Source organism: Mercenaria mercenaria, chromosome 19 (genome assembly GCF_021730395.1).
Source record: "Mercenaria mercenaria strain notata chromosome 19, MADL_Memer_1, whole genome shotgun sequence".
In the NCBI taxonomy this organism is placed as follows: Eukaryota; Metazoa; Mollusca; class Bivalvia; order Venerida; family Veneridae; genus Mercenaria; species Mercenaria mercenaria.
Genome location: NC_069379.1, coordinates 28,876,780 through 28,889,755, shown reverse-complemented (window position 1 = coordinate 28,889,755; position 12,976 = coordinate 28,876,780). Strand labels below are relative to the sequence as shown.

General features: G+C 32.8%; 1 protein-coding gene across 4 annotated transcripts in view; it reads right to left on the bottom strand.

Annotated features, from left to right (window-relative positions):
- Positions 1-242: 242 nt before the first annotated feature.
- Positions 243-12,976, bottom strand: part of LOC123541812 (A disintegrin and metalloproteinase with thrombospondin motifs adt-1-like) — a 49,910-nt gene continuing 37,176 nt past the window's right edge. For all 4 annotated transcript variants that reach the window (XM_053531651.1, XM_053531650.1, XM_053531649.1 and 1 more), the window contains 4 exons: positions 12,573-12,692; positions 11,805-11,963; positions 4,340-4,405; positions 243-910 (listed from right to left, as the gene is read on the bottom strand). In XM_053531651.1, the coding sequence (XP_053387626.1) occupies positions 783-910; positions 4,340-4,405; positions 11,805-11,963; positions 12,573-12,692 (473 nt within the window). In that variant the 3' untranslated portion in view covers positions 243-782. The remainder of the gene's footprint in view (positions 911-4,339; positions 4,406-11,804; positions 11,964-12,572; positions 12,693-12,976) is intronic.

The following is a 12,976-nucleotide window of genomic DNA, read 5'->3' as shown; positions in this document are numbered from 1 at the left end:
GAATATAAAGTTTTCAGTTTAAACAATATGACAGTGCAAAGGTCAAGGTCCGTGACCCAATTAAAATTTCCTTTTTTTTTGAGATAAATTAAATTTTCCTTTATTTTATGTTTTTCTCAGTTTTGAACTAATTACATGTGAAATTAGTTTGGTTCGAAGTAAAAAAAGCTATTAACACATTACATTCCGAATATGAACACAGACGCAAGTAACAATTTTATTGAAAGAATAAATTTCTGGCATTTTTCTGTTTTTTTTTTTGTTTTTTTTCAAATATTAACGTAATTGAATGGTTCATCAATAAAACATTGATGTAGTTGATAAATAATACCTTTTATATGCAAGGTTATGCATCTTTTCAGTAGGCAATATGATCATGTTCCTGTTTATACAATACGACTTATATCTATTAACACATTGAAAAGGAGGAGTGATCAGCACTTACTCCGTCATTTCCGCCATTGACATTGCTGAGGGTCCTTACTTTACACTATATAGCAAATACCTTAAGGTACCGGATTCCTCGTTTGTACAGAATGTACATCGCTACTTCTTTAAAAAGTGCTAATTAATGAGTAACTGTTTGCTAAAATATAAAATTCACGTCTCATTTTGGTAGTTCTGCACGTTCAGGTAAAATATATTTCTACTATATGAGAAAAAAATAAATCCTGAATTTTCAAAACTTTGTTAATGTTACGTTATCATTAATTATTTTGCTGTTCATGTCCAGTCTTGCGTCAAAGCTTTTTTTATCTTTATATATATTTACATTAAAAAAATTACTTCACTAAGTATAAAGATTGAAGTTTTATATGTAAAATAATCACTTTACTGAGTATAAAGATTGAAGTTTTATATGTAAAATACGTACCAAACATTTTGCACTTGGTACCAACACCATTCAATTCTGTAAAAAAAACATATATATGTACTTTCGTACGAACTCAGAATATCGTATCTGATCATACAAAATAATTTGTCGTATATGGATTTATTTTAGCTTAATGGTAATGAAAGCTTGGAGCTTTTTGAAAAATGATAAGGAATATGGATTACATTTTGTACTTAGGAACAACTAAGATTTGTTCGTACGTACGAACAAAATTCCAAATTGCATTTTTTAAAAACTCAATTCTTTTTCAGTTCTCTCATTTGTTCGTATGTACGAACAAATGATAGTGAGAAATGTAAAAGAATTTTTAAAGCAATTTGGAATTTTGTTCGGAAGTACGAACAAATCTGGGCTGTACAATGTCAAACTGAAAATATCTTGCAACAGTCTGATGTTCGTAGTCGAAAATCCAATGAATAAAAATAATCTTTTTCATTATTTGTACTCAACAATATGTGAGAAAAAATTTTAAAGCAATTGGAAATTGTCAACGTAGGAACAAATCTGGCTGTTCAAACAAAATGTCAGAACTGAAAAAATAAATCTTTTGCATACAGTCCTTGGATTTGTTCGTACGCATGAATAAATTTACAAATTGAATTTTTTTAAAAATCAATTCTTTTTCAGTTCTCTCATTTGTTCGTACGTACGAACAAATGATAGTGAGAAATGAAAAATACTTTTTTAGCAATTTGGAATTTTGTTCGGACGTACGAACAAATATGGGCTGTTCAAACAAAATGTCAGAACTAAAAATTAATCTCTTGCATAAAGACCCTGGATTTGTTCGTACGTACGAACAAAATTCCAAATTGCATTTTTTTTGTTATCAATCAATTCTTTTTCAGTTCTCACATTTGTTCGTAGGTACGAACAAATGCAGGCTGTTCATACGTACGAACAAATGATTGTGAGAAATGAAAAAGAATTATTAAGCAGTTTGGAATTTTGTTCGTACGTACGAACAAATCTGGGTTGTTCGAACAGAATGTCAGAACTAAAAAATGGTTTGTACTTAGGAACAACCAGGATTTGTTTGTACGTACGAACAAAATTCCAAATTGCATTTTTTAAAGAATCAATTCTTTTTCAGTTCTCTCATTTGTTCGTACGTATGAACAAATCCTGGCTGTTCGTCCGTACGAATAGATGATAGTAAGAAATGAAAAAGAATTTTTAAAGCAATTTTGAATTTTGTTCGGACGAACAAATCTGAGCTGTTTGAACAGAGTGTCAGAACTGAAAAAAGCAGAATATGGATTATTGTTCGTACGTACGAACAACCAGGATTTGTGCGTACGTACAAACAAAATTCCAAATTGCATTTAAAAATGTGAGAAATGAACAAGAATTTGTAAATTTTATTTGGAATTTGTTCGTACGTACGAATAAATTCTGATTTTCTGTTGCTGTGGTCTGCGATTTCTTCAATTTTTGCTGTGATTTTCACCGGTAAAAACTCCATATAGCGACAAAAAAGAGGGACAGACCGGAAGATCCTCTTTTATTCCGAAAGCAGATGGTTGCACAATAATGCAGACTTATAAGTATGGCCCTTCTTTGTATCAAATCAAATTAATATACAAATTCTAGTTTAAGTGATTTAAGGATCATTCTAATATTTTAACATTTTCTTTTTATAAACAAAAAAGGATTTTACCGTGTAGTGTTTTGCCGATTAAAACATGTTTCAAAAAATGACCTACTTTTGGTAATGCGTCCATTTACGCCTAAAAAGGATTCCAGATTGAAATCCCTTCAATGGAAATAGATTTCAGTTTCGCCTGCTTTGTGGGCAAATTAAACATTTTTTTCTTTTCATATGCGTCGTAATTAGGCCCTAATCATCTCTCTTATCTCATTGGTCAGGATAAGGCGGACCCGATGATGCCATTTTCAAATTTAGTGCCAAAATATTTAGTGCAGGGTTAAAAAGCGCTTTTAAAATGTTAACTACAAGCTGTATGCAATGTCTATTTTCCGACATTAACAAAGTTGCAGGGTGATATTTTGCGGGGCCGCGGTATACGAGCGAGATAAAAGTTAAACTACTGGTATCTGTTTTATCAATCATGGAAATAAAACTAATAAGCTCTAATTACATGTTCAATACGGATTTTTAGATTATCATAAGCTCCTATAGCCTTACCCGCCTTACCATTCCATTTTTATTGCTTATTTAGAATTTTTATTTTTCGTTTTATCGGATATCTGCAGGCTCAGGCCTGCCATGCCTTATAGAAGCGTACGCCACTGGTTGGATAAGCAATACTTTAAGGCAAGTCCACTGTGACGTCATTCAGTTTTATGTCATTTGTGATGTCACTTTCAAATCGGACGCGATAGAAAGGTATAGTAGTGTTTTCAAAGCTGTATGTTTATGGAAATTATTTTTGGAAAGGGTGATATATCGAGGATAATTCTTTGAAATACATTCAACGGGAAGGAAGGATTTTTAAATCGTAGAATACGGGTTATTTTTTTAGCCATGCGTATGAAAAATGGTGTAATCAACGCATTGTTTCATATGTATGGTGTCTGAATATCATCTAGAGTGCCACTTACTGAGTGTAGTTGTTCGACATAGAACAAAAATAAAGTTGTATTCCGATTGGACGGTGGAAATATAAATGGGGAATTGACAATTTGTAGAAATCTAAATCGGACCTTGGGATACAGCATACAGTTAACTTGGAATTTGCAAGTTGCATGTGAGTAAATTTGTCCTCCTTGCATTTGAATTTTGTTTTGAATATACGAACTGTTCAATCTGTTGATCTTTCAAGGTATTTTAGTACAAAAACGACGATTATTCATTTCTAAATCCATTATGAGTAGCTCCCCAAGTAATTCACGTAAACATTCATGTTCTCCTCCTTTTTAGAGAGTAAACGCAAATGGGGGCCGATTTTTTACAACAGTGAGCTGCCGTTGGAAAAATATATATGTGGCATTCATTTAACAATTCGAGTAGTTAGAGAAAAATCCTTGAAATTCTCCAGTGTGACTTTTTTTGTAGTTTAACTAACGCTATTTACTTTACCGATAGCTGCACCAGTTTTGTCACCGTGCATCCAAGTTGATGTTTACCGACGAGATGGGACAGACTTTAGTTATGAGGGCCATTATAAAAAGGTGCTCACTCAATGCAAGAGTTTAGTTTATACTAATCTGTTTTAGCTCAATTGTGATGAAAGCTTCAAGCTTATTGGAACCACTCTCGAGTCCGCTTCCTGGAAAACCAGTACTGGTGTCATATGAGAAGTCATGGTCGTGACCCCAGTGGGGCTCGAACCCATGACCCCTGGATTGAGCGGGCGGCACCTTAACCACTAGACCACCGCTCGCCTCATGCAAGAGTTTTACTTTACATTTAAACAAATACGTGTTCCTGATTCTTTGCTATGTACATGTGCTATTAAAAACTCTTCAATGCAACTAAACCTGTTGTCAACGTTGATATGGACCCAATTGTGTTTGGCAGAATTGTTGACACGTGAGTAGGTAAGGCTGAAAGATACAATAATTAGATAAAAGAACATAAAAGCAGCCATGCTGAAAAGTACTGAATTTAAGTTTTGCAAGAAAGAGAGCTATGACGTCCTTTATCGCTTCACAACTCACACAGGTATATCTATAGGAAGTAATCTGTCCAAATTATGACTAAAAGTGGTCTGCCTTTTGTAAGAAATCAGAATTATTTAAACACTAATAATATAGATGGCAATCCATGGATTACTTGTGTAAAACTATTTTGAAAATGAGAAGTTGGAACTAGACAGATCGAATTCCAGGGGATTGAGCGTTATATTTAGAGATTACCGAAGTCCTACCTAAAATGGTATTGTATGCTCGGGAATTAAAACTTATTTCGAAATAGACAGCATTTTGAGGTAAAGAAGTTCCGAGATATCTAAATTTTAATCACCTGTTTGACGTCGCGGGAGTGTAACAAAGCCATTAAATAAAAATGATAATACACTAGTGTAATAAAGCTTTGACGTCAACGTCATTTATACTATAGGCGAAGTTGGTCAAATTGTCTTGTTTATATAGTAAAAGAATATCGTTTTTTATGTTTCGACAAGAAACGCTAACATGTGATAAAAAGAATATTACATTTGTGACTTTCCACATTGAATTTATTAAACTCGTTGAATAAAATTGATAAAATGCTCGGCAGAGACTCGCATTTTATTATTTTATTCAGCTCGTTTAATAAATTCAATATGAAAAGACACTCATGTATTATCCTCTATTTATAATAAGCGTTGTACAAATGAAGTTTAAGTACATTGGCTTACTAAACTATATTGTTACAAAGATTTATCAATGGACATGACAATAAAATCTAGCTACAGATCCTTTGGAAGTTTATAAACAACCAGGCTATCACATTCGCACGATCACAGAACATCGAATCTGATCAAAAATCATGACTTGTTTTATACTGATTTATTTTAGCTCAATAATGATAAAAGCTTGAGGCTTATTTGAATCGCTTTTTAATCCGCTTCCCCAACCCCGCCCCCTTTCTACCCTTTACATCTTCCTTCCCTATCTTTCTATATTTTTCATAAAATTAAAATGTACTTGTTGGATGTTTGAAGCAACCCGTCTGTAATATTTTTACGTCACAGCCTTTTTGTTGTAGGCATACTTTACAATAGCGTGGCCCTGAGGCTGTGTTTGTGGCGTTTTGTGCTCCCGAGAACTCTACCCTTACCTATTTTCTTTTGGTGTCGTATGAGGTGTGGTCGTGACCTAATGTAGCTTGAACCAATGACCCCCGTGTTGAGCGGCTGACACCCTAATCACTAATATTTCAGCTGAATGATATAACTTTATAAGCTAGTTGTAAGGTCTGTTACAAAAAAAGGTGCTAACTCAATGAAAAATAGTTTTACTTTACAAACAAATACGTATTCCTGACACTTGAATGTGCTATATACATTTGCTATGAAAAACACTTTAATCCGACTTAACTTGTAGTTAACGTTGCTATGGACCCACGAAGTATAAGGAGAGCTATCCTACTCGACCAGGCGTTGGCGTCTTTCCGCGTCCCAACTTTGGTTATTTTATTTTTTACACTTTCTCTTTTTTCTATTTACTTCTGCAATTACTTGATGGATTTGATTCAAACTAAAAATAGTTATTCCTCATCATCACCCACATCATCTAACCTAAGGGTCATAACTCTGATACCAATATTTCATGATTTATCTCCCTTTTCACTGAGATTTTCAGGTTAAAGTTTTGATGCACTTTCACTCTATCTGTGTTATTACTGAATGGATTTGATTTGAAATTAAAATAGTTGTTCAACATGATCACCCTCATCATATGAAGCAAGGTACATAACACTGGCACAACTTACTTAGAATTTCAGGTTAAAGTTTTAAAGCACTTTCACTCTATCGCTTTTATTGCTGAATGGATCTGATTCAAACTTAAAATAATTGTTCAACATCAACACCCATATCATATGGCACAAGGTGCGTAACTCTGGTACATTTTTTCATGAATTAAGCCCCATTTTAGTTAAAACGTAAGGTTAATTTTGATGCATTTTCACTATATTTCTGTTATAATTATGAAATGCATATTTAATTCAAACTTGAAGAAGTTGTTCCACTTCATCACCCACATCATATGACAAAGGTGCATAAAAGTGCATAACTTTTGCACCAATATTTAATGAATTATGCTCCCTTTTTGCTTAAAATATACTTATACAGTTTTTTGATACACTTTGTCTTTACCTCTCTTATTACTTAATATTTTTGACTCAGGCTATTGTGCAATATCTTCATCCACCAATGAAATCACCCTAATGACAGCTCCAGTTTCCTCAGATAAATTATCCTATCCAGCATCGAAATAGTGAAGCGCGCTGTTTTCTGTGACAGCTCTTGTTTGAAAGTTATTGTCATCACTTGATCGTTATCGGCGTCGGCGTCTGCGTCGGCGTTGCCTGGTTAAGTCTTTTGTTAAGGTCAGCTTTTCTCCTAAACTATCAAACCTTTTACTTTAAAACTTGCAATACTTGTTAACCATCAATAGCTGACTCTGCACAGCAAGAAACGTAACTCCATTCTGCTTTTTGCAAGAATTATGGCCCCTTTTGGACTAAAAATATCAAATTTCCTATTTAAGTTTTATGTTCAGGTTAATTATCTCCTAAACTATCAAAGCTATAGCTTTAAAACTTGTAGCACTTGTTAACCATTAAAAGCTGACTCTGTATAACAGGAAACATAACTCCATCCTGCTTTTTGCAAGATTTATGGCCTCTTTTGAACAAGTTCAAAGTTTTGAGTTTACGTCGGCTTTTCTCAAAAACTGTCGAAGCTATTGCTTTAAAACTTGCAACACTTATCAACCATCAAAGACTGACTCTGTAAAGCAAGAAACATAACTCATTCCTTCTTTTTGCAAGAATTATGACCCCTTTTGGACTTAGAGAATATCAGATTTCTTGCTTAAAGTTTGCGTTTAGGTCAACTTTTCTCATTAACGGTCAAAGTCACTGCTTTAAAACTTGGAGCAGTTATTCGCCGTTTAAAGCTGCATGTATAGTAACTCTACATTATTTTTCGCAAGAATTACGACCCCTTTTAAACTTAAAATATTATGGGCATGACAATATTTTTTCTATCATACAGAGACAAAAATATCAGATGAGCATCTGCACCCGTAAGGCGGTCCTCTTGTTTTATTTCAGCATGCTTTCGTGGTAACATATGTACCGATACTTATATTTAATTTTGAAAACATATACTGCATAACTAAGTTTTATTTCGATTTATATATAGTTGTGAGTTCTTATTACAAGTCGCTTTTACATAATTTTAATAAACAAAATGCCCCCTCCCATAATTTACCATACTTTGAGCAATGACTGTCTACCACTGAGTGCTAGTATATCATGCTTTGTTTAGCGTACCATTTATTTCACCAAAATCTACGTTACATTAACACTTAAGATTGACAAACTTTTCAAAGTTACACAATGAGTATTAGGTTACAGTGCTTAGTTAACAAGCATCTTAAAATGACTTTTGAATAATTCTTTATGTAAATTACTTTAAAGTGCATTCTTTCGCCAGATGCAGCTTATTGGTACATACGTTACTTAATTACATTATTCCTTTGTGCATTAAAACTCTCTATTGATAGAGAGTGAGTGGCGCAGAAGTTAGCAGACTGGGCTACAGCGGTCCGGGTTCGATTTAAGATTGCGGCTGATATCCCGCCCAGTATTCAGTTCTGGTACTGTTTCCAGCACTATCGGTCTAAAATGTATGCTGGGAAGGTAAATATCACACCTGCCGTGGGCTTCACTGGAAATAAGTTGTTCAATCCATTACAGGTGGGGACTTTCGTCCACTATCCACTTTAAACAAGAAATTCTACCTTTTTAAATTTTTTATATCAAACCAAGTAAATGTTGAGTTATATACCGATAACCTAGTTGAGTATTCATATAGGAAAGCAGTTTAATATTTCCGAATGTTTATATGAACTCTTTACCCTATGCTGCTATTCTGCTAATTTCAGATATTGAATTATTTAACAATACTGAATATTGTTCTGTAATCACGAGTTTACAAGCACCGGTACATGTACATGTTTTGATTTTTTTTGTCCGACTCCCACATACAGCCGGCATCATCCTTACATGATGCATATATTGGTTTGCAATTTTTGTTGATATATAAACAATATGACATGTGCAAAGGTCAAGGTCACGTGCACCCAAATTAAGTTTCCTTTTTGTTTGTAGATGAAATTACTTTCCTTTTATATCATATGTTTTTCTTCAGTTTTAGAACTAATTCAAATGTGAAATTACGATTGGTTCTGATAGATATATAAAATGCTATTAACACTATTACATTTCCAGAATATGAACACAGACGCAAGTAACAATTTTATTGAAAGAATAAGTTTTTGGCATTTTTTTCTTTTTTTTTTTTTTTTTCAAATATTAACGTAATTGAATGGTTTATCAATAAAACATTGATGTAGTTGATAAATAATACTCTTTTATATGCAAGGCTATTCATCTTTTCGGTAGGCAATATGATCATGTTTATTTATACTTCATAGCACTTACTGCGACCTTTGGATCTTTAACATATATTTTGTGACATTTAAACTGAGAAGCATCTGTATGATCAAACTGATTACATTAGTTAGATAAAGTAAATTATCTTAACAAGAAATCAGAAATAATTGGTTTAGTAATCTCAACCCGAATTAAAACAAGTTAGAGCTGTCCGTAAGACAGTGCGCTCGACATTTTCTCATTGCTTGACTCCGAATTAGAACTTTGCCAGTAAAATCTTTATAAAACTTTAACCAAAAGATTTAAGTTAACAAGGAGCATAACTCTGTAAAAATTTAAACCAAAGTTAGGGAGTTTATTTCTTCTGGTGTAGCCTTTGATAGTAAAAGACTATTTAAAGTTTCAACTCAGTAGCATTGATAGTAACAGATATATTTGACTTTATCAAAAACTTTAACCAAAATTCTTTGTCAAAAAGGGGCATAACTCCATCAAAATTCAAATCAGAGTTATGGGAATTATTTCTCCTGGCTGGTGTAGACTTTGATAGTAAATAACCACTTTTAGTTTCAAGTCAATAGCTTTGATAGTACATTTATATTTGACTTAATCAAAAGTTTTAACCAACGGCGATGCCGACTCCGATGCTGAGGCGAGAGCAATAGCTCTGCTTTTTCTTCGAAAAGTCGAGCTAATAAAGCAACGAAATGAAACATTTAAAACTTTATAATCTGCCCTGCCGGAATGTGAACTTCAACAGTATTTCATCATAAAATGTAACTATGCAAATATTACATAAAGATTTATTGGGACGTTTTTTATCTGTAAAATGAAAGCTTTCCTAAAATTGTATATAACTAATATATACTGAACAAAATAGCTAAGTGTCCCTCATATTTATTTGCCAATATCTTAAAAATTACATCAAACAAAATACTTCTTGAAATGTAATGTACACTCAGAACGATATGTAATTGATAAAATGTCGAGCTTTCAACAAAACCAAAACACGTCTTCAGATATAATATTCATTCATTTTACGATTTAAACCAATTTTTGATATGTCACAAAAAGTAAACATACATGTTTACAATGTGCATGCACAATCATACTAAAAACGAAAACGTATTTCGCGAAGATAATGAAATAACTTCGTTAACTTGCTTTTTCTAAAACCAGCATTCACCATCCGTGTCATATTTAACCATTGGCTAGAAAAAAATGTTTGTATGAACAGTTCTTATTCTTACAAATGGTATTCACTTGTTCACTAAAACACAGTTTGTTTTTTTTTGTGTTTTTGTGACATTTTACAAACGGGGTGAGTTAGTAAATTGAATAAAATCTATATGTTGGCGTCGTTTAATATTTTTGAAATTTTATCATGTTACTATATAAATCTGGTATAATAATAATAATAATTAACAATACTTTGTTCTAAAAGTATGCTAAATTTCAATTTTTTCAGAATTTACAAAAATATTGGAAAATTAGCAAATGCGGTTAGCTATTTTGTTCTGTATACATACCCTATGACCTTTAACTTTTATATTTGAGCATACAATACGTTTTCGAGTGCGAGTCATAATTTATTAATTGGATACAAGTGTATGGTTTATTTAATCCTAATATTGTAAATCAATTCTAGTATAATGAGAAATTATTCATGAATCATTGCATCAGTGCCAAAAATTATGTGAAAATATCAGTTTTAATGCATGACTTTTTGACCTCTATAATTTTCATATAATAATTATATATTTTTGGAGACAGCACCCAGATGAACCAGGGATGTTTAAACTTTAATAAAGTCTTTATCTCCAAGCATTAACATTCAGGCTCTCATAAACTTTTTTCAAGGGCTAAAACCACCAGACTAGAAAGATCCCTATATAGCATGCGAGAATACTTAAATGCACGGATATTACCGATTGTCATTACGGACCCGTTTCCATAGCAAATCACTTTAACTAGGAATTAAATGCTTTGTTGTGCGTTTATACGGGTAATAAGTACATTTGGACTTCTTTGATCCGTGCAATATCTAAATGGAACAACCGAAAAGACCCCCCACGTTCAATTGTAAATTCGCCTTCCAATCAAAATACAGTTCCTGGTTCTATTCAAATTATCATTAAATCCAGTGAAAATCATATAGTCTTGTCGATTCAGTTTGGATTTTTACCGTCATAAGAACTTGTTTCAGCTATATGTTACAGTCTGTTTTAACATTTTGATGCCCAACTTTGAAAAAAACGACCCATCTTGTTAATCTCTTTATAAATGACATCACATTGCGCATACAGTATCGCGGAAAGCGACATCCTTTATATCGTTACCCACATTGTTCCTTATACGATAATAAACGGGGTTTTTTTCTGTCCATAGAAATTATACAGTGATATTATAAATAATACAAACGCCGTTGGGTTACACCAATGGTCACAGAGATTTCTTTTCTTTTCTGGCCAGAGCATTCATCTTTATATGTATTTTAAACCTGCAGAAATGTGCGTCGAAAGATTTAACAAAATCCTACGAATTTCCTTTTAAAACATATTATAAAAATTTTTCTTTACGCTCGTTTCGATATTTTATTGCATACACAAAATTATGTATTTATAACACGTAGGAATCTTCCTTTAAACGTCGTGTCTTTTAACAATAGTGTAAATAATAAATAATTAAATATGTGCTATAGAACATGATTAAGAAGTATTATATAATACAGGAAGATTAAATAAATTTCATGATCCGAAAGGACTAAAAAATATATCAACATTTAACCATGATAATTCCAAAAAAGCATTGAACATAGTAATATGATGATAATACCCTGACAAATGCTGTGAGAACACGCTGCTTTTACTTCAGACATTCCTTTACAATCATTTGTATCATTAGTTGAACATTTCCTTGTCCGTATCATTCTGCAGGTGTAGTTTGCCAATCTCTGACACTCCCAGTCACTCCATTCTGACCAATGTGCCTCCTCTGTAACAAAGAAAACAAAGGCTGGTATGAGGCTCAAGGTCTTGGAAATCACATCATAAACCTCTGTAAAGTAGACAGCTGAGGAAGTGTGGCTGTTTATTTAACGCAGATGGAAATTAGATAAACATGTAAGTTTGGGAAGCTATCTGTCTGGCTACTTACATGTAGCGCTTAAGGAACTTATTTGTATTTATAAAATTAATATGAATGTATATAAGGCGTACGGAAAAATGAACATTCAAATAAAAACAGTAACTAGTTATACCACCCACTAATGCCTAGATGACATTGAAACTTAAATTATGATACCAACGCATATTAGGAAATATCTCTTTGTTTCTATATAGCATGCAGATGAATTGTGTACTAGTGTCTTTAAATGTCTTGTTAGGGTGTAAATGCTCTTTAATTCTGGGTGAAATAATAAGAAAAGAAAACGCGTATTTTCGAGGCTTTCTATGGATTTTTAACAGAAACGTTATTGGCGGCACAGAAACTGATTTTGTTATTCCTAGGCGACGTTGTTGTTGCGTCGATTCAGGTTTCCGCCAAACGATTTTATATAAGGATGTACACTGATAATGTAATATTTATGGGGAGAAAACACACCTTCACAACATCCGCATGCCTTCGGACAATCTTTGGATGCCGTATCTTTAAATTGACAAATCAGCTGATGCATATCCGTAATAATGCTACAAGTTGGAACGTCTGTACAACTAGTATCATCTGAAACAGAAGTTAACAATCATTTAAGTAATTTAACTTAGCCCAAAATATTTCCTTGAAACTTGTAGCTTGCCAATATTTGCACATATTCCATGCATGTCTATTTATATCTTTAAACTTTAACGCTGTTAATGTACCAATGTATGACAAAAAGCGGGTGTAACATCACTGAACATGGAATGTTAAATAAATAAGGGTTCCAAAAGGAGTTACATTTACTTAACATAGTATTATGTAAGCCTGACGTGCCCAGTTTACTTATTTATTCAAGTTTAACATTAATG